Source organism: Pleuronectes platessa, chromosome 11 (assembly GCF_947347685.1).
Source record: "Pleuronectes platessa chromosome 11, fPlePla1.1, whole genome shotgun sequence".
Lineage (NCBI taxonomy): Eukaryota > Metazoa > Chordata > Actinopteri > Pleuronectiformes > Pleuronectidae > Pleuronectes > Pleuronectes platessa.
This window is the reverse complement of record NC_070636.1, coordinates 12,038,986-12,061,016: the sequence shown is the minus strand read 5'-3', so window position 1 is coordinate 12,061,016 and position 22,031 is coordinate 12,038,986. Positions and strand designations below refer to the sequence as shown.

Genomic DNA, 22,031 nt, shown 5'->3' with positions numbered 1-22,031 from the left:
CCTTTGTATTTGTGGCTTTATTTCTGAACATCGGGAGGAAGTGGAGAGGTGTTTTCCATCTTTACAGATAGTCTATGGTATGGATTCATAAACCAAAGTATTCAACAGTATGACTTTTTGCACTGGAGATCACCAAAGTCAATCTTGGGCAATACGTCTGTAAAAATCATCATGGCAATCTATCTAATAGTTATTGTAATAGGAGCAACTTTCCCTTAAACCTACATTTTTTATATTTTTGCTAAATAAAAACTGAAACCTCAATAACTTTAACATTACATATTTTTTTGAAACCCATAAAGATAATTAAAGCTGAGAAATAATGGGCGCAAACAAAGGTGGGATCGATGATTTGGTCGACGTAATCAACCTTTTTAATTACAAATACCCTGAGGGCAAATCATCATTTATTAATACGCGAAGTCAGCCTCTGTCACAAGTTCTCTGTGATAACGAAGTACAGAGCGTTTGATCTCAGCATGTTGGACTCAGCCCTCTAACGATGCTCTCCATGCGATTCTGTAGCTGCGGTGAAAGAACTCCACATTTGAAGAAAAAATGGAAAATGTTATTCGGCTTCAAGGCTCACTTCATTTGATGTCAAAACCTGAACAAATGCAGTGAGAGAGTTAATGCTGTCAGTTTAGAAAGCGACACAGTGGCCAGGAATAATAGGCCAACTGACTCAGAAATATTTAATCTTTATAACCTTTCGGGAATCTTGGAAAAACAGCTTGAATTATTTTGATCATCATTATCATAAGAGACCTTTTTTTTTGCGTGTTCTTAGACATGGATCCAACATTGGATATTACAGTCACTTCGCTTCAAAGTATAACTGGACAACTGAAGAATGAAAAAATGTACTTTAGCTCTGGTTTGCATATCTGATGGAGCCTTTAATATGTTGAAGAGGGCAGTTTCCTTTGACTCAGCATGTTTGAGGACAAATTCCTCCAGAGCTGCCCTGGTCTTTTAATCTTTAATGATTGAACTCCTCATACTCATACTGACTTTCAAATATTATTAAAGAAATTCATGGAAGGGACACATCAATAACTCTTTCATCTTTGAAGAAATTGAATTTTTTTTGTTCATATTGATTACTATAAAGAGGGGATTATCATACTGTTATTGTTTTTTATAAATTTCATATTTGCCCATTTTGCACTATCATGCTGTCAAACATCTATAGTGTCTTCAAGGACTTTGGGTGTGTTTGTTATACCTCCATCAGGGAAGCGATGTTGCCATTGCTGTCTGTTGGTTGGATTATGTAAACAGACTGCTAGAGTGTGTATCACATTATTATTATTTTTATCAGAATCTTCAAATTCACTCATAATTTAAGGTCAATGTTGTGGAATAGAATTATAAAGTAGCATAAAACAGAAATACTCAATTGAAGAACAAGCACCTAAACATTACACATAAGTACAGTTATTGAGTAAATATACTTAGATACTTTCCACCACCAGTAATATATGCAATGGCACATATTATACAACAAAAAACTATTAGTGGAGACCAGATTTTTCATGCATGTACGAGTACGACAAAATGTGTAATGATAAAATGATAAAAGTCCTTGAACAAATAAGCTTTAACTAATGATGGCTTTGAAATCAACTCCTAAAACAGCTTTGGCTTAATCCATAGTCCCGTTTTTATCTTTGATCTCATCCTCACTGTCTGGACCCAACTCGGCTGCAGGGAGAAAGGCCACTTAGTGTGTTGGAGACGTCAGTGTTTGGGCTCCGTCCTTTTAAAAACAGACACTGATCGACTTCTCCGAAACCTGAGTTACTGAACCCCACCGTGTTGAAATCAATTCTCTCCTCAAATCAACGACGTGCAGGTCCCACAGCTCCCAGTCTGGGGCTTCTTGTTAATCCCCGTCTCTTCCCAGCTCTGCCACTGCTGGCCAGTTGGAGCAGATATTACTACACATCGCGCTCACACAGGCTTTCGGCTACAGGCATGTGGGGATAGATAGATGGATACTTTATTAATCCCGTGGGGAAATTTAACGCTTGTTGTTAAATTTTGTAGTTTTCCACCACATAAATCTTGAGATGAGCTCATTGTCAGTTCTGAGATTTGGAGGGGTTCTCATCGCACTGCGGGCCAGATCGAAGGGAGTCGCCAAACTGCTCCCTGTGGTCAGATCACCAGGAAACACCTCCGCCGACCCACATATGCATTTATCCCACATCATGGTGTGACCCTATGCATGGCACACCACGTCTATATCCATTTTATTACCCAGGTCTATCCACACAGCGGACCACACGCATATATACTGACTGGACCCGAGAGCCAAGATTGTTGGGAAAACATGGGGTTTAAATTAGATTCCACTTCATGCTGCACTTTTTGGCTCCGATTTGACACCTGAGAAGAATTTTAAAGACGGGGCTTTTATAAGCGGAGGATATTGAATCTTGCCCTCCGCGTTAATGCGTCTCTCAAAGCAGGAATTAAAACAAAGCACCCACTTTCTAGTCATTCAAGCTCTTTGTTTAAAGGTTTAAGCTCGGCGGTGTTTAATAGCCTCTCGATTACTTTTAATTTCCTGGCTTAAAGCAGCTGTGCAGAAGGGTTTGGTTTTCAGCAGTGTTCAAGAGTTCAAACTACTAACTGTTTCAAAAATGCATCAGCTGCCAGAAGATCGAGGCGTCAACGAGAAAGGACAGCTGCAGAAACCATTGCGATTTATGAATGGTTTGAATGGGAGTTAATAGAAGATATTTTAGGGCCTCACATGAAACGGCAAACTGGTTCCTGCCTTCCCCAGATTCAGAGTCAGAAGAAATGTGGATGGCAGACTGTGAACACACTCACGCACTCTTTAGTTAGTGATCATGTAAAAAAGTATTGGCTCGTTCAAGGCGGTTAAGTTTTAATGCCTGTTCATTTGTTTGTTTGTCAGCATGATTACCAGTAGCGGCGTGTATCTCCATTAGATACTCGTACAATGCAACTGGTAGGCCGTCTGACCCTGTGAGCAGTCAATAGAGAGGGTTTTCAAATTGTATTCGGTTGACTTCTGTCTAAATACAAATACTTTAAGGGTGCGGGGGTGCCGGCCAAATAAGAGTGTGAGAATGTAAGTCCTTAAACTTTTGGCAAACACGGAACCTGATGCGGCTCTTTAATCACCAGCCGCCTCCGACGATTACGCATAAACTACAACTATAAGACGGATTTCCACAGAACTCGGAGGGCGAGTGGGACACAGACCAAGAAAGAACCCTTTGAATTGGGCCAGATCCAGGGTTTTTTATTTGCTTTATTTTACACTGCCAGATTTACATGGCCGTTTTTCAACACTTTCATTGATTTCTCTGATAATTATTTCTGGATCTGAATGAAAAAAATGTGCGCACATAAAAAATGCGGCTCAACTGAATTTAAATGTGGTTTCATACGGGGACTGTCGGGCCTTGGCAGATATATGTGCTTCACTGAGTGCCATTCTAGTTTGTTTGTCAGCAGGATTGTTGAAAAGCTACATAACAGATTTGGACGAAGACGGATGGGGCATCGGCCGTGAAAGAAAAAATGTATATATATTTTGGGGCTGATCCAGAAAGAGCGGCGGAAGAAAGGTCTATGATACCAATCTAATCGGGGGATGCTATAAAGTGTGTTGAAACCTGAGTCATAGTCAAGTTCCCATGTAGTAAACTTTTTGAGTCACATTGGTCAGTTTTGCAGATGGTGCTGTTTGCAGATTGCGGCTGTTGCAGCAAAACAATTCTGCATGTTTCCCCATGATTGTGACCAAACACAGTCCAGATGTGAGGAGAACCGTGTGACCACTATTCTTACCCACAGAAGGTGCCATTGTCTTTCAGCCACTAATTACACGCTAAGTCATTTAAATCGGAATAAGAATCCAGAGCAGCAAATAACTCAATTGACCTTTTGTTAATTTAAAAAGATCTGTCGTTTAAAAAAGAACTGTAGACTGAAAAAAAAAAGAATCAGGTTAGTGCATCTTACCAGAGAAACAAACAAACAAAAGGATGAACAAACAACGTGACAGCCAGCTGTCTGGTGCCAGTCACGCTCTGACATGTCATGTGACAAGCTGCACAGACATCAAACCAAAAGGAGAAAAACAAATCAGTCTAATCAGAAACAGAAATTCACCTCACATCGCATTACTGATGGACTGCAAACAAAACGAGTGCGTTAGAAGGCCCAGATTGAAAATGTTAACCAATTTGTTTGTTATTTTTCAGATTGATCTTATTTTTATACATAGTGTCAGAGGGACTTTGTTTCCTGTCTGGAGGCTGTAGAAGTTTGTGTTTAACTAAAACCTTCCAGTTCAGCTGGAAAAAGATGGACTCCACCTGCTGCAGGGATTGAAACAGCGGCCATGTGACTTCCAGACTGTGTGAATACAATCTGAAGAAGCATCAAATATTCACACGGTGATAAGAGGGAAGGTGGAGGGTGGTTTTAATTGATGTCCAAGATTACTTTAGATTAAAATTACTTGCAAAGTTAATGAATTTATTCACGAGTCTCTCGCACTTGGCACCGCATTTGTATGGCAAGCCATCGTGGACAAAATATGTGTTTGTCAATTACATCATGTCAAAGAGAAAACGGCGTATGTGATGACTTATCATCTATGTGATTTTTTCCAAAAGCAAGAACAAAGAAAATGCAATTTTATAAAAGTAGCATTCGCTTAATTATCAGGACACGTTGAGGCCTAAAATTCCCATTATTGGATTCAATTATTTTTAAAGAAGCTAAGTGAAAACAGCAAAACTCCAAACAAGGGACTCCTTTGTGGTTACGTCACATTCCATGGAAAGAAACTCATGTTTACATTCATTTAAATGATAAGGAATATGTCACGTATTGCTATTGAACAGTTTTCTTCAGTCTTGCATGAACAAGCTTACCTTCATGCAAATAATTCTAAACCCTGGAGGATTATTTTCTACTTCTGGATCAGTACCTGTTGAAGAATTATTTGCATTTCTATCTTCATGTTGTTTCCTCCTGCTGTATTTGAAGCTGCTATGCTGCAGTGTTGCAGAGGGTCATTATAACTACAGCGGATCTGCTCTGAAACCACCGGCTGCAACCAGGAGGAGACGAGGAGCCTACGAAGAGGGTGAGATGATGAAGGAGTTTGCAATGCTTAACGAAATCAAATATTTAACACATATTTGCAGCTACGCATGTCCGAACCAATAAATCAAGGCAATCTGGACATTACTGGGGTGGGATGGAATTTTTATGATCCACGATAATGAAATCACCAAAATCTAATTTACAAGTTGCTTCTGGCAAATGTACTGCGTCTATTTTTAAATGCTTTTGTTATATTTAAAAAGAAGAATTAATTCATCCCCAGGACGGCTCCATATAATTTACACTCTCTGAAGTTACGGCCAAAATGTGCGATCATGTGTTGTGTTTAACAAGTTTGAATTTGAACTTCACCAGTGTGTTCTAACAAGCTGTAAATGTGATGCACTTCATTTCTTATATAACCGAGCACAATAGGGGATGTACGAGCACATGCACCGGACACGCATCGGCACCTTGTGGGCATTTTCCAAATCTGATTAAACGCAGATTTTTTTTTGACACAGCAGTCGCAGCTTCAATGGAAAAGCTAAAGTCTTTGTCAGTGAGGGTCGTCCCAGTGAGTGTTATTGATCAGTGACGTTCAGAGGGAACAAAGCTTCCTGCTCATCTGGATGCATTTTCTGTGATTGCTGGTTTTTGACCCCATAGTAATCTATGAAAACCCATTGAAGAAAAAAACCTGTTTGCTGCAGTTTCCATCAGCGTGTATTTGTGATGCAGCCGCAGGTGCTACAAAACTCGCTGCGGAGTTTACACACATTTGACATCTGGCTTTACTCACAAAATAAGACAATTGCAGGCACTTGTTAAGTAGGATATTAGTCTTTACTGTGAGATGCCAAGAATCGTACTGTGTTGTTTTTACAAATGTGGCGGAAACACAGTAACTCTGACAAAGTGCTGGTGTCACAAAGAAAAATATTTAATTCCTCCTATTTGCTTTAGAGGAAACCTCGCTGTGTCTGCACTTCATTACTAGCCTAGTTTGAATTTTGCTTTAAGCTGTATTTTGGTTCAGAGAGGCTTGAATACATTTAGAACACAAACATTTACCTAATTTCCAGGGATGGTCCTGTATTATTAACAGCCGTAACAGCAGGAACGGCTTCGTTTATCTGTTTTTCACAGCAAAAAGCATCTCAGCTGTGCAAGATACAGTCCAGAAACGGCACAGATTTGTCGTTCAGATCAAAATAAAGGGCGTGTCCGATGACGGGTGTGGGGCGGGACCACTGGCAGATCACGGAAGGTAAGACTACAGACCATCTTTTGATGATATCACACCCTCATTGGTCGGGAATGTCATCATGTTGCAGAAGATGTGATCAAATTCTAAGATGGTCTCTAGTGTAACGGCTTCTTCACTCAGTTCTGTCCGAGTCGGCCTCATGTCTGCTTTCCTGTTGCAAAGAAGCCCACAGAACATTCTCCCGTGACCACGTCGCCTCTTGTTCCAAACCATCTTGACGAGACACTTTTATTGTTTTAAATTATGGCCTCATTATCTCCCTATTGCCAACTTCTCTTTCCCAGAATTCTCTGCTCTCGCTCATCTCTCCTTCCAGTCCTACACGGTCACTTCTCTGTATCGTCTGTTCCTGGCTCACTACTCTCAGTTTTTCCCACCGTCGGCTTCACTCAGTCTCCTTTGACATCGCTGACGTCCTGCAGACCCAGCACCCCCCCCAAGCGCTTCGCCCTGATGGGAGGCAACTGCTCGTACATGTCGAACCCAAACTCAGAGTTCTGCTGGGGAAGACGGAAGAGCAGCAAGTGGTTCCTCATCACCTGGATATAAAGAGGATAGAGAGATGGAAGTGAGAAGAACATAGATAGTTTATTTATATAATATTAGTGTATTAGAATATCTACTTTTATATGATTAGAAGTGCTAAATCAGGTCAAGTTTAAGCAAAGCCAAAACTGTCTGAAAGGCTTTATTGAAAAACTGAATTCCTTAAAAAAAAAGAAAAGAACTCAAAGTACCTTCTACATGAAAAGACTAAAGAACGAGAGGATCTCCACACACATAATTAATCAAAAGACATAAAAGCACAACGGCTATTGAACATTTGTGACAAATGAAATAAAAACTAGGCTCCAAGAGCCATAGATGGGAAAAGAAAACAGTCCAGCCGTTCAACAGTGATAGATGTGGTTAAACAAGATGGAAAAACAGCAGGAAAGAGACTAGTCTGTGAGTAGAACGTGGAGAGTACATCTTTAGAACGTGAGAAGCGAGGGGAAAGATTGGTGCGATCAATAAACACCTTGCAGCGTCTGAAGATCAGAGAGAATGAGAGAGTGAAGGAGAAGAGTACCTTGTCAGCCAGGTAGTAGATTTTCCTCAGCATATCGTGTCGAGCTGCTTCGACCTCCTGGAAAAGGACGGGGAGATTAAAGATCAAACCCCTCCTGCATGAACTCGAGTGACGCACTGAAGTGTTTCATTTACGAATGTTTTCAGCTTCACTGCTCTGAAAGAATGCGTTTCTTATTCTTGGTTGTCAGCTCCAGAATTCACACAGATAAATAGCCGTTGCATACCGTGACGCAAATGAGTATTTATGAACGCGAGGAAGTTGAATTAGTGAGAGTCAAGTCTGTGGCTGCTCCACTGACAGTTAATCAGTAACGTGAGGATTACTTTTGTAGACTCATAAAGCACTTGCAATCCAATGAGCTTATGTGATGCAGAAAATGCACGGAAATCCATGTAAAAGTGCTGAGGCCCTTTCCACAAGTCCACGGTGCAGCTGCAGCACCTTCTGGGTCTGCTAAATCATAACGCATATGGAACTTTGCCTTTGGTTCCGCTGTGGCCAATTTAGAAAAGCCACAAAGCACAGCACTTATCATAAATACATAATCAGAACATATAAAGGAAGCAGGACAACAGATTCCATCAGGAGACGGCTTGGAGTCGTTCTAGAAGCCTTTTGGGAGCTGATTTTATAAATCACCAAAACGTTTCCAGCGCTGAAAGAGAACACTTATTTATGTCAATGCTGACTCTTTATTAAATTCCTTCAATTTATTTCACTGATTTCTTCCATATGTTATTTAAACTCCTGGACATGTGCACACATACATTCATACAGAAACCACTGAACAATAACAACATTGTTAGCTCTTTCGGGACATTTACGATTCTATTCGAGCCCGACCAACATGGATTTGATGTTAGGGAGGTAAGTTATATGTATAAAACGTATTTTCTGCTTCTACTTTTTAAAATATAGATTTTTTTACCCAATTTTCTGGACAGGGATCTGTACAGGACAGCCTACGTCTCACGTCTTCAGTTTAAGATAAAATATGGACAATCCACTGTGAGCTGGACATTAGGCTTCTCATATAATACATTAGGTTTAGGGTTATGATAAATAGAATAGAGTTCATAAATAAAGTGAAAATGAAGCAAGAACATTTTCAGCATTGCTTTGACAACTTATTTCACTTTTCAGGCTCCAGGCTCTGAATCTCTACTTCAGCCGTTTCTGCAGCGAATGCAGTTCAGATTTCCGCATCTTCAGCCTCTTTAGGTGCTAAATTTAGCTTCTGTCATTGTTACAGTTTATCTCGCAGGGTATTTGCAGATAATTAGCTTGTTTCTAGCAATTTGTGGATGTTGTGTTGGTTTATTTGTGTGCCATGCGGTGTCGTACCTGTGCTGCAGCGTCCTGAGAAAAGATGAAGGAGTTGACGTGAGACAAAGCCACCACGTACAAGATCGGACACCAGCAGAGCTTCAGGGTCCCGGTTACCAGAGAGCGGAAGTAGAGGCAGAGGAGAGGGAGGGAGTCTTCGGGGGGAGAGGTGAAGCGCTCGATCGGGATGGACAGCTTCAAATGGGAAGGCGGAGATTTTAAAACAACTTCTAATCCTCATCCCAGAATAATCACGGAAGATGTAAAAGAGACCGACAACAACTGTAAAACTGCTGGAAAGATGAAAGGGCATCTAATGACGAATGAAGGTATCATCAATATTACCTGCTCCAGAGTGACTCCCAGTGACCTCAACATCCCCATATGTTCCCCAAACACAGCCAGCCTCATGGTGGCGTTGTACCTCCTCTGAAGGGGTAAGAGGAGCCAGCAGCCAAAGAGTCGGTCTCCAAAGGACACAGCTTCGAACTGAGACAAAAGAGCTGAATACAAGTCCAGGAAGGAGGCTAAACCTGGAGGAGGGACGTTTAGGTCCAAGGAGTCCAGCCGGGAGCGCCTGCAAACGTAGAGCCTCTGTTTATCAGCATCTAAGCCTCGCTACTTTGGGCTCAAGAGCAAGGATATTACACATTGTATTAAATATTATATCAGACCTGGTCAACAGTCTGAACAGACCCCAGGTCAGTTTCTGAACAGGTCTCTCCAGGAACAAGTCACTGGAACACAGGAACACGCAGGAGAGGCGGGCGAGCTTGGCGACCGGAGGGATGACCTGCATCAGGACAAAAACACAGTTAAAGAGAAGCTTCACCACCAGATGATCAGGACTAAATACAAGTATTAGTGTAACATAGACTTATAAATATGGCTTCAACTTTATTATCAACTAGTCTGTTCAAATCATTGATTATAATATTTCTCAGAAACCTGAGAAATGTTGTAACCTCAACATCAACCTAACAAATGTTTGATTACGCACGAACTACTGATCTGATTTCCACAATACTTGATGGAACCATGCGACACGAGCCAAGAAACAACCACTTAAATTTTGACGTGGATCCAAACAAAGGGGAGGATCCAGGTACTTTTTAAATCATTCATTTCAACATGTTTCTAGGGAATAATGCCTGGATCACGTGGAAGATATCCATGAAAGGGTGCAATATGATGAGGCTTGATTTAAGGAGACTTCTGGGCCTTGGCGGAGGTGAGCTGAGCGTCATTTTAGTTTAGTTATAGATGGAATAGAGTCGAGAAATAGATAATTTGTTGTTTTGGATGTTCTTGTTCAAATCACTGGTCTAAGGATTCTATGTTCTGTAGAGATTGAAAAGTCCTCTAAAAGTAACTTATGTGATTTTCGACTTGACAAAATAAAACTGACTGGATGTGAGCTCATACCTTTAGAGCTTCCTCTCTCCAGACCTCGAGCAGCAGCAGCCACTGCAGACAGTGGGTGACCATCTGCAGAGCCCCGTGAGGCAGCTCCTCCACCGCTAACGCTCCACCATCAGGCGCACCCGTCCGTTCGTACAGGCTGAGAAGCGGGAGGAAGGGCCAGTCAGAGGGCAGGGTTGGACCTGTGAGCTCTGGGAGGAGATGGGAGTTGATCCAAGGGTTGCGGCCCAGGAATGCGTCTCGTGACACCAGTACGGTGGACTCCAGATGGGCCAGGTGAGTGAGGAAGCAGCCCCGGATGGATGGCAGCTGGACACAGGCTTCTCTCAGGAGAGCACCAACGGTCTGGAGGGAGGGAGACGTGAGGTGATGCGTATCCTCGTGGAGCTTCAGCTCCCCCAGCTCTACAGCCTCCGGCCCCCCGCTGTGGCCCTCACTGCACGGTAAACACACAAACACAGTCTGAGTGACACTGGATTACAGGGGAAGTGAAGAACGTCAGACAACACTCTTGGGGGAATTGGGTCGTAGGTAAAATGTAATCTAATTCCAAAGAAATGTGATTTTGAATATAATCTAATTTGTGAAGTTAGATTATAACAATGAGCCCTATTCATGAGCAGTTTAATCGAAGGCAAGGGGACGAGGTCTGGGATACATGAGTCGTCACTTCTCGTCTTCTTTATATGGAACTATCAACCAGAGTCTTCAGAAAATGTTGAAGAATCTCCACAGACAGTTATGATACTGTTTACAAGCAATGATCTACATGATTATTTATAAAGGAATGTATGAAATATGAATAAAAAAGTCAGAATCACATCTCGGGCTAATTAGCTGATGATGGTGTTGGCACCAAACCCAAAATAATCCCCGTAAAATAAAAAAAGATAACTCACGAAATAAAGTCCTTGCTGAAGATGACGGTGGAGAGCAGTTCATGTGCCAAGTACTCACTGCCTGGTAGCAACCATGGCAGGAGGACCAGCGCCACCTGGTGGTAGAGTGATGCATGTTTTGCTACTTCTGCATCAATGGGAACCTGCGAAAAGAAATATATAAATATATGAAGTAAAAATTTGAAAAACGCCATAATGATAAATATATAGACGAAATTAAATTAACATCATATAGATTCAATCTGAAGCCATCCAAACATCATGTTTTAAAGAATTAGTCCCACCTGCACTTATCCTAATTTACGCAACAAATAAGTAAAAGCCTCTGTCAGGTTTTGATTTACCAGTCTGTGTGCCAGCCTGAGCAGGAGGTAGAGGAGGTGATGCTCATGTCGCAGAAGCCAGGCTCTGGTGTGAGACAGGGTGGATGTCGCCTGACTGCAACTACGAAGGTAAACAATCACAGGTTCTGACAGGAGGAGACCACTGAACTGGAGCGTGGGAGGGTGGAGAGAAAAAAAGACAGAAACAGAAAAGAGGGAAGTTGAGATAAATGATATGGGATTGTCTATGAGTCGCCACAAGATGGCAGCAAATTGTAACTCAACGACGGGCCACAAGCATAGAATGGAAAGCCTTTATTTTCATTATACTATGATGCAGCAAAGTGTACAACTATAAACTATTATAACTATGTGCCTGATAGAGCTGAGAAGAGGCAGGTTGTTATTCAAAACAAATACTACACCTTTTACAAATTACTTCTTCATCTTTAGACTGCAGTTAAGCATTTAAATACCCCAATGATCACCTCACCTCCTGTCCCTATCCTAGCACAACATATAGTATAAAGAATTCAGACTCTTCTTAACAGCCTACCTTACAGCTTAGACCTTTGTGGATGCCTGTGACTGTCTGCAGGAGGAGACTCAGACTTGTGAGAAGAGGGAAGGGGGAGCTGGGGCCGACCAGGCCTGGACCATCCCTCCAGCCTGGGCAGGCCAAACCTGGCAGGCTCGGAGTGGTCTCTGGGCCCTGATGACAAGACTGGGCCTTGCACACCACTGAAGAAGACCTGGTGTGACCCCCCCCCAAAAAATTAATAATTCATCAAATGTTTCATAAAATGGATCCAAAATAATTGATCGGAAAAAACAAAATGAGAATTACTGCCTCGTGGTTGCAGGAAATATGATCACAATCTCTCTTCTGTTCCTGAGTTATATCATTAAATTATAACCAGAAAAGTTTTTTTGGAACATTTATATGCCACGGTGAAGTTGACCATTTACTATCACTTCATTAGTTTGTCCCATCAGGCATTTGAGGTACATTTTCTCATAATTACTGTGTGAATGAATGACAGAAATACGTGTGCTGTGAGATCACAGCGGCCTCGACCTTAGACCATCAAATTCCAATCAGCTCAACCTTGAATCCATGTGAATGTTTGTGGCAGATGTGATGATAAATCCCCTTCAGAAAATGTGAGGTCCCAGTGACCTTGACTTGTGACGTTTGACCACCAAAATCGAATCAGTTTATCTTTGGGTTTATGTTTTCAGCTATTACTGACTTTTGCATTGTAAAGAATCAAGTAAATTGCCAGCCGATGGGAATGAACACGACCTGGACCCGTATATCATGTCAACATTATTGAAGTGTGAATACGACATTAAAAATGACTTTTTAAGTCACTGTCATCTGTTTCCACTATGACGATATTGAGTGCAATATCTGACAAAAGAAGTAACTTTAAGTAAATCAAACATACCTGAGGTTCCTCATCAGGTCGCGCACAATATGGTGAGAAAACAACGGGAAGAGAACCTCAGATGTGAGCTGCTCCAGTTCTTGAAGAGTCTCCACTGGTTTGAAACATTTCTGAGGAACAGAGATACATTACACAAACACGTGCTGTCGATTAAACTCATACTTATTAAACTATTTAGGCTTCACAATGACACATACAGGTAAGAACAAATGGTACCTGTTTGGAGAGCTGATGATAATAAGCCTCTAGGTAGACGAGGTAAGCTGGTATCAGAGTTAGGCTGCTGTCTTTCTGAAGTGGATTATCAAGGCTCTTAACGAATCCCTTTAAATGGCCCAACAAGGAGGTTTGCAGTCCTGCGACATGACCCCAGGACACTGGAGGAGGAGGGGGACACTCTTCTCCCTGAGAGCTGAAGTAAAAGCAGAGGGAGAGCCATGTAGATAACATGGAGAGTGATGTGATGTCTCATTATACAGCGTGGGTTTCTTTATCTATTTCAGTTATTCCTCTGTATGTACCTGACCATGCCGGCCTGCAGCTCCTGGTGGCACCCTGCAGTGTGTGTGACCTGTGTGAGCAAAGAGAGCAGAGCCAAAACTCGCTGGAGCTGCAGAGGCAGCAGATGATCCGAGGGGTTCAGCGCTCGCTGAACGGACTGCAGCTCCTTCACTAAGGCGGAGTACAGGTCTCTGAGGAAAAATAACGACAGCAATCAAAGACGAGCAGAGGTGAAAATCAAGCATCTAGCAAGACAACGGATCCAGTGGAATAGTGTGAGCTTACATGTATAAGTTACAGGCCTGTCCGTACGCGGCTGCTACAGCCCACAGCCTGTAGGCCTCAGTGGTGATCCTGAGGGCCTCGCTGGGCTCCAGCAGCAGCTCACTGACCTCAGCACTGAGCAGACAAGACACACGCTCCCTCACTCCCAGAGAGTTTAACTGGGGAGAGGAGAGAGGAAGATTTATTATTAATGTAAACACGCATGTAGGAAAAATGGAAAAACATTAACACAATCTTAGCAGTGAACACCCACAGAAGTTACAGATAAATTATGTAAGAAGTCTATTTGAGAAACTATAAATGATTATGTTTTCCTTTTCTTATGTAGCTATTGTAATGGGAGGTCAGGTTACTCTTCGTCCCCATAATACAACTTGTGAACCGTGTCCGGTCCGGTCTCTTTTCCAATGTTTCTCTTTTCAAAAGTTTGATCTTCCTATGTTTTATTCCATGAAGGAAACTTTCAGTGGACACTGATGTACCTTTGAGCTCGGCCATTATCTGTTTTGAAGTTACCCTATTTCTTTTTAAACTTTTCTTCTGTTCAATCTGAGGTAAATTTTCCTCTGGTGGCCACAACGTCTTAATAATACTGTATCAACACCAAGGAACATGGAGATCACCTTGTAGCCTTTACCTGGAGCATGCTGCAATTATGTTCGGCCTCATCGTGTTTGACGTGCACACAATGATCCAAAACTGTGAAATTGACTGAAGACAATAGTCTGCTTGAAATATCTCTTCGATCCACTTATTTATCACCACTTCCAGGTTTGTTTGTTTGTTTAAGATCTTTGTAGAATAAGCAACAATTCAGACCTTTTCACAGTTTCTTTGTTGTATAACGTGTCAAACCAAAGGCTGGCTGTGAAGTTTATTTTCTATTTACTTTTCTTTAGCAATGCATGTAAAGCTAGCGTGGTACGTTAGCAAGAGAGCCAGCTATGATGCGTGTCCCTGCATGGATGTAACGTACACGTGTGAGTGCTCAGCAAACGGTACCAACACTTTTAACCACGACTGCATATGCTGTCAAAATCGTGACATTTAATATATAAATACTTAGTGATAACCTCTCTGACAGATGTGACTACCGACACCTACCAGTCTGGCACAGGCATGTCTGCCAGAAGTCGCCAAAACTCTTAACAGCTTCATGGCGCTGGCCTGCGGGAGTCCATAAACAGACGGAGGCAGGGGTGAAGACGGGGCTGTCCAAGAGGTGGGAAGAAACTCAGACATCACTGTCTCCATCAGGCGAGGACAGTCCAACACCTGAGGGTGAAACACAGTTTAAAATATCTTTTAAATATTTATTATAATATTACAATATTTACTGTGTGGAGGTGTTGCTAAAGTGACCTGTGTGGCAGAAGAGGACGAGTGCCTCGCGATACGAGTCAGGATGCTCAGGACGTCCTGAACCACTCGAGGAGATGGTCGGAAAACCTCAAGGATGTAACGCAGCCTGGGGAGCAGTTTCATTTTGAGAAGACCCTGAAACACAGGAGTAAAAATAGAATACACATATAATCATTCAACCTTCATTTACAAGAATTCTCCATTACATTTACGATCATAATACTACTTTAAATAATAATACATACATATATAGCACAATATATGTATATGGAACAGGAATGGAGATAAAAGGAATTATTTTGCTCGTGTACCTTGATAACATCCTGCCTGGCCACATCATGATCAGTCTTCCTCTCCTCCTTCTCCTTGGCTGTGGTCTTCATAATCTCGTCCAGCACTTCATCCTCCTCCTCATCTTGTTCCTCCTGAGCAGACGGCAGCAGAGGGAACGAGGCCAGGCCGCGAAACCAGGAGAAGGTGGAGTCCAAACACTCCTGAGAGGAGAAACAAAATGGATAATAACCACTGGGGCAAGACACTGGACTGAAATACTCATATGAACAGTGACAATTTGTTCAATATAACTTTATGTTTAAACTGCACTTGACAGAATAATATCTTGGGATATAAATTTAAGTTAAATCTGTCTGTCAATGAAAAAGCCTGAGAGTTTTATTGACGTGGTGTCAGACATCAGGTTGTCTTACTTCATCTTCCGCACACACAAGAAGAGTTTTCAGAGCGTGCACCGCTGCAGACATCACTCCCTCCACGCTGTCGTCCAGTGCAAAGCGGAGCAGGAAGAGCAGGCCGGCGTCGAGCAGGGTGGACGTCACGCTGCCTTTCAGAACTGACTGGTACTTTCCAGCACATGCCTACAGGAGTTTAACCAATGCAGCATGAGTGAGAACATACAGTGTGGGTATATGTGACAGAAAGAAAGTGAGTGTACCTTTGATAGGATGTTGGCCAGAGTGCCGAGGGCCAGACTCCTCTGCTGGATGACCTGACTCCGAGACAGCAGGAAGAGTTCCTGCAGAGAGTAACCTGCCCTCTGGAGGGAGAAAACATTAGTGTTGAGAACGAAATCGTTACAGACAAAAAGCAAACCATGATATGACAATGATTCCAGAAAGCTGCTTCACAGGTCTGATAAAAAGGCTCAAACTGACATTTTTTTCAATACTAGCAGATGTTCGTAATAAATATGCTACCTGGAGAAAATATCACAGCTTCTACGTGACCCCAAAGTTCCAGTTGTTAAATCATATACTTGCAAAACACTGTACAAATTGTATCAGTTCATCTTTGAGTCCAAATTGTGCCAGATTTGAAGAAATTCCCTCAAGGTATGCATTAGAAATAACTTTAACGAGAAAGGGACGGACAGGCCGAAAATGTGCTTGCAGCCATGGCTGTCACCAGCACTAAGGGACCAGGAGCTGTACTCAGAGCCATGAGCCGAACACTAAAATATGAATACTGTATTTTGACTTGACTGACCTCTGGTTCCTCTCCATGATGGTGCAGACCCAGGTGGGTGGGAAGATCCTCAGTGGGTGGAATCAAGCTCCCCGCAAAGTCAAAGCGAGCCTGCATCTCCTGTCAGGGCACACAGAACCAAAACAGACTGTTGACTCAGGTAAACAATGTGCGTTCACTCAGGAAAATACTTTTCACCTGCCCGGCTGCCAATAAGGCTTTGAGTGGAAGTGAATGAAAATGGCAGGTTCCTCAAACCCCCACCTTTCTGGTTCCTCTCCTTCTAGGTGCAGGCAAGTCTCTCATCCACTCCAGCTTCTCTGGCTCCAGCTTATCCATGTGGACCCATTCTTTCTGAGGCTTCACCAGCAGATCCTCCTCTGAATCACACACACACACAAACAGGTTTGACTGTGAACAAAAACTACATGACAATATAAAACAGCATTGTCAGGAAATCAACTCTATTTAATGAGATAATAACACTGGCAGCAAAGAGTTGCTCACATTCAATTACCATACAGCCAGATGCTGCTGCTACTGGAGAAATGCATTCAAAGTATTGTATTAGTACTAATATATGCGGTCTGAATCTGGTCCAAACCTTTCATGTCATAACTGATAAAAACATAATATACAAAATGTAAAATGAAACCAACAGTAAAGCTAAACTTAAAGATGCTCTGAAAAAGAACAGAGACGTTATAAAGCTTCAAGTTTGGGATTTTGTCCAACACCAAATTATGTTTTTTGAAATCAGAAGTAACCATACCTGCCTAAGTGAGAGCTTGAGGACAGTCTACCCTCACCTACACCTGCAGCCATTGGACAGTACTATCTGTCAATCACACAGCATCCATGCCTTAAAGAATAAATGGATTATCATCTATATGATTCTGATGGGACCAGAATTAACTAAATGAAAATCATGCTGTATTAAAGAAGACTTGAAACTAGCGATTGTGACCATAAACTCCAAGTGAAAATGTTAAGTCTTGATTTCGCAACCAGTGCAGTCGCCCTCTGTTGGTCATGAGAATACTGAGAATACTGGTTTCAGGCACTCACGCACTGGATCCACTTTCCATACCCAGAGTCTACGTCCATTTTTAAATACAATCTATGGTAAGAAGCTGAGGAGTTGTCAGGCTATTTATTCTCAATCCAAAAAGAGGACATGTTGCTTTCTTTTGAAGAGAATGCAGTAGGAGAGGCAATACATAACATTTGTCCAGAACAACAACAAAAATAGAACAGTTTTACTGGTTCTTTTCTAGCAAAAGAGAAAGATATAAATAAATCATGTGCACGATCCATTAGCAACACTCTGATCAGGACTGGGACTATTCTCTGAATCATCTGCAGGAACGTAATTGTGGAGAGTGGCTACTTCTGGCTGAGCCCGGCCGGCCTGCTAATCACACAAAGTGAAGTCAATGATCAGCTTTATGTCTGGGCTGGAGCCATGCAGCACAAGCATACCGCATGAGTTATACAATTAGCATCCAGCCTTTATGCACAAAGGGGGGGGGGGGGGGGTGCTTAAGAGAGTGGAGAGTAAAATAAGAGCAGGAAGATCAGGACGGATGAAGAGAGGGAGAGGCAGAGAGCCATATAAGTTGGTGTGTGGGCTGCTGAGATGAGATTTACAGCATCACTGATCCAATAATTATACAGCCTCAGCAAAAGGGGTTACAACTTCACTAATCTGAAATAAGCAAGAGGTGATGTGCAATGATTGTACGGTTTAGTAATCCACATAATCTAAATCCAGTTTGTTCATATCTTGTGCAGGAGCTGTTCAGGCAGACGTGATTTAAGGGGTTTAGTTGGAACCAATCATACCCGTCATAGCAGGTGGTGGTGGCAGTTTCCCCTCTTCCTCCTCCTCCTCCTCCTCGTCGTTTCCCCCCATCTCCACCTCTTGGGCTCTCTGAGACAACACAGCGGCAGCGGAGGAGCATGACTCTCTGCCCACGTTTCCAAGAGGACAGCTCTCCTTGCTGCTTCTGCCCCCGGGCTGTTTGGATGGGGAGGCAGAGAACGAGACACTCTGGGCTTTGCGAGATCTAACAAACTCCACCAGTCTCGGATCTGGGAAGCAGAAATAATCGTGTCACACGCTGAGGTATCGACAAAAATAGAAGAGGTTCGGATGCACGAGTCGAGATACAAACTCCTCCAAATTACTGTCCATGACGGTTCATTACTTCATTTAAATCTTTGTTGGATGCCCATTAACCATCGTGCGGGAAAGTGCTGCCTACCCAGTTGAGTCAAGAGTTTCTTCTGCTCCTCCTGTATCTCGGACTGAGACATTGTCTGGAGTCGGGTCTGGTTCTCCTTGTGGATCCTCTGCGTCTCTCCTGAACTATCTGGGACCCTGAGCCCCTGACCAGACACCAGCCCAGGAGCAGAGCCTAAAGGTGCCTCTGGAGAACAGAAAGGAGGGAGAATGCAATAATGTCAAGAATAAAACAATGTATTTTCAATTTTAAACAATAATTGGGACATCAATCATACACTCCTTAAGAAGTCAAACTAATCAGCCGTCACATGAAGTTAACTCATGATCACCTGCATCGTCACACTGATCTGTGTCCATGCTAGTCTCAGGGGGGAGGTTCTGCTCAGTGGGTTCAGCTGCACAGTGTAACGGTGTCTTTCCTTCCTTGAGTCTCTGAGCTGCAATCTGACGAGCAAAGATGCTTTTCTTTCCTCCAACTGAGGACAGAGGCACCTGTGTGCAAGGTGAAATTGACTTAAAAACAAGAAACCAGGATCATTTCACATTAATAATAAGAATAAGTATCAACAATAACTTCTGAATAAAAGTGTGTTATGTGCATATGGAGGAAATACTTATGAGAAGCAATTGAAAACAGTTTTCAACACTTACTTATTCAAAATTTAAACAGTTTGAGAAGATATTAAATCAATATGTGTACCTGACTGCTGTTTTCTGAGCGGTGCACTACTTTGGGGAATGCCAAGCCTGTGAATGCCGGGAGAGAGAGTGGAGTAGAGCTCGTATCTCTCTCCTATTCGGGGATGAAAAAAGAAAAATGAACAACTGAGACTGGGAAACGTGACAAGAATCAAGACCCCATCAAAAATCTGAGAACTGAGAAACTCTTCACATCAAAATGAATTAGAAAAAGACCTTGTATTCAAACTGGAAGAGGTCCAACTGAGAAAAGAGTCACTGATTCGCAGCATGAGTTTGACTTTACCACCAGCACTTACAATGATCCTGGAGAGAAGAGCACTGATGTGAGTGTCATGTCGGTCCAGCCTCGCCTCGGGATCCTCAGCCTCAAAGGTGACACGACTTGCTTTAAAGCGAGACTTCTTTGGGGGGGCTGGTGTCAGAGAAGGGAGCTGGTCTGGAAGATCTACAATAAAAAGACAGATCGACATTATGTTTGGGGCTTACCTAAAAGTATGCCGTACTCCCCCCCCCCCCCTAATATGTGGACAGTCAACAAGTTAACCTTCGTACCTTCTATAGTGACCATGTCCCTTTGACGTCCTTCATCCTCCCCATTTTCTTCTCCTCCTCCCTCGCCTGCCTCGCCTCTCCTCTTGTCCGGACGGCGGATCACATTGGCAGCGGAGGGGGAACCAGAGGTCAGAAACTTCTGCTGTTCTCTGAGGAGGTCTTCCTCTGAGTCACTTGGCTTTGGACGTCTCAACATCCCTCTGAAGGACACAAAAAAGAATAATTGAATGCCATTGGCACGTTGTTTCTTAACCTGAGGGCCAACCGTTTATATCTCAAACACCTGACACTACTGTTCTCATTCATAAATAGATATTTCATTGACACTGCAACATTACAGTTTTAAACCACATCACCTTTGTTATGTTCACACCTGCCGTCCACACTATACTCCAGAGGTTTTGAGCCCTGACTAGGGAGATGTTTAGAAACACTGTTGACCGACTGTTTTAGTTTAAAAACTCCACTGCAGTGTTTTTTTCTACTAACTGCTGAGTAGACAATCTGCTTCCTGTTTACACCGGCACGCCAAAGCTGGTGGGTGTCCACAGAATCAACCAGCTACCCCCTCCGGTGACGGATAAAGAATGATATACGAAATGAACAGTTTAGAAGCTGACATCGGGCTCATTAAACTGTGTGTGTCTGCTTGTTTTATCTGAGACCATCTTATATTAACCTCATAGTAGTAGGTTTGATTACTGTAAGAATAGGGGGAAAAGCAATCGTCAAACTGCAGCTCGTTCAGAATGCTGCTGCTAGAGTAGAATTCATCTCTGAGTTACCTTTTGGCTCTGAAGGATCCAGACCAGGTTTATCCTCAGTGTTCCCAGGATCTGAACTAGTTTACCATCTTTTAAATGCATTTTACTGTCTTGAAGGGATAGTTCACCCAAAAATGAAAATTCACTCATCATCTACTCACCACTATGCCGATGGAGGGGTGGGTGAAGTGTTTGAGTCCAAGAAAAGCTTTTATAGTTTCAGGGGTAAACAGCGTTGCAGCCAAATTCAATACAATAGAAGTCGATGGTGACCGATTCTTCAAACTTATAAAAACAACAGAATAAAAACATTAAATGCCTCCATACTGTTCCTGTGGTGTCATCCCAGTGTCCATAAGTCCAAGTGTCGAACTCGACTTATCACACCATTGTTTACACCGTGTTTTGAGCCTAAATCTCCTGATATCCTCCTCCTCATCCGCGTTTGAGCGTGGATCTCTTGTTTTATTACATTTGAAGAGTCACTAATTAACTTCAACACTGTTTACCCCTGAAACTCCAAAAGTGTTTTGTGGACTCAAAACACTTCACCCAGCCCATCAATCGGCACAGAGGTGAGTAGATGAGGATGATTTGCCTTTTGGAGTGGAACTATCCCTTTAATCTGTTTTAATTCGATGCATTGGTGCTATTTTTTGTTGTGATGGTCTATTTTAATGGCTATCTGTGCCTCTGTAAAGCACCTGCCTTGTGTATGAATGGTGCTGCACAGATACATGTGCCTATATACTGTGAAGTAAACATCAGCTCACATTGATGATCAGCCTGGTTTGTTTGGCTAATCTCATCACGAGCAACAACACTGGATCTCTAGAGGTGACGAGGGAGACAACATCAAACTTGAACGTATCAAACGTATAGATTGCTCCTTTGTAACGTGAGCTAACTGTAACTTCTTCGTTTTCACGTGCGGTGAAGTTTCCCCCGGACATATGATGGATGTAACGTGCGGTCCGCGTTAGCTTAGCGGTTAGCTTGCATTCTCTAACCTCGCTCAGTCGTAGCGTTCAAATCTTCCCCAAAAAAAACTAAAGCCGCAGTCACCAGATTGTGTGTTTGTTGTGTTTGTGTTGAGCAGAGATCTGACCTTCAGTGCAGAGCAGCTTCCGCGGGTCATCAACAGCGCTGGAGCCGAGCACACACGGGAGACTTTCAGTGTGACACCTGAACCTCACCCTTCAAAATAAAAGCACCGAGGGAACGGAAGGCCTGGGGACTGCGCCCCTCCGTCCCGCAGAAGACATC

At 42.7% G+C, this 22,031-nt stretch overlaps 1 protein-coding gene across 1 annotated transcript; it reads right to left on the bottom strand.

Moving 5' to 3' along the window:
• Nucleotides 1-5,927: 5,927 nt before the first annotated feature.
• rpap1 (RNA polymerase II associated protein 1) lies at nucleotides 5,928-21,975 on the bottom strand. The gene is made up of 27 exons (XM_053435067.1): nucleotides 21,874-21,975; nucleotides 20,002-20,201; nucleotides 19,746-19,894; nucleotides 19,448-19,540; nucleotides 19,077-19,239; nucleotides 18,767-18,931; nucleotides 18,345-18,593; nucleotides 16,764-16,879; nucleotides 16,521-16,619; nucleotides 15,970-16,071; nucleotides 15,725-15,892; nucleotides 15,329-15,511; nucleotides 15,018-15,152; nucleotides 14,760-14,930; nucleotides 13,656-13,813; nucleotides 13,391-13,561; nucleotides 13,086-13,281; nucleotides 12,870-12,979; nucleotides 11,975-12,170; nucleotides 11,440-11,586; nucleotides 11,096-11,238; nucleotides 10,200-10,632; nucleotides 9,449-9,567; nucleotides 9,120-9,351; nucleotides 8,793-8,969; nucleotides 7,446-7,502; nucleotides 5,928-6,912 (listed from the first exon to the last, which is right to left on the bottom strand). The coding sequence occupies exons 2-27, from the start codon at nucleotides 20,195-20,197 to the stop codon at nucleotides 6,763-6,765; spliced, it is 4,278 nt and encodes a 1,425-aa protein (XP_053291042.1). The 5' UTR covers nucleotides 20,198-20,201; nucleotides 21,874-21,975; the 3' UTR covers nucleotides 5,928-6,762.
• Nucleotides 21,976-22,031: the final 56 nt, after the last annotated feature.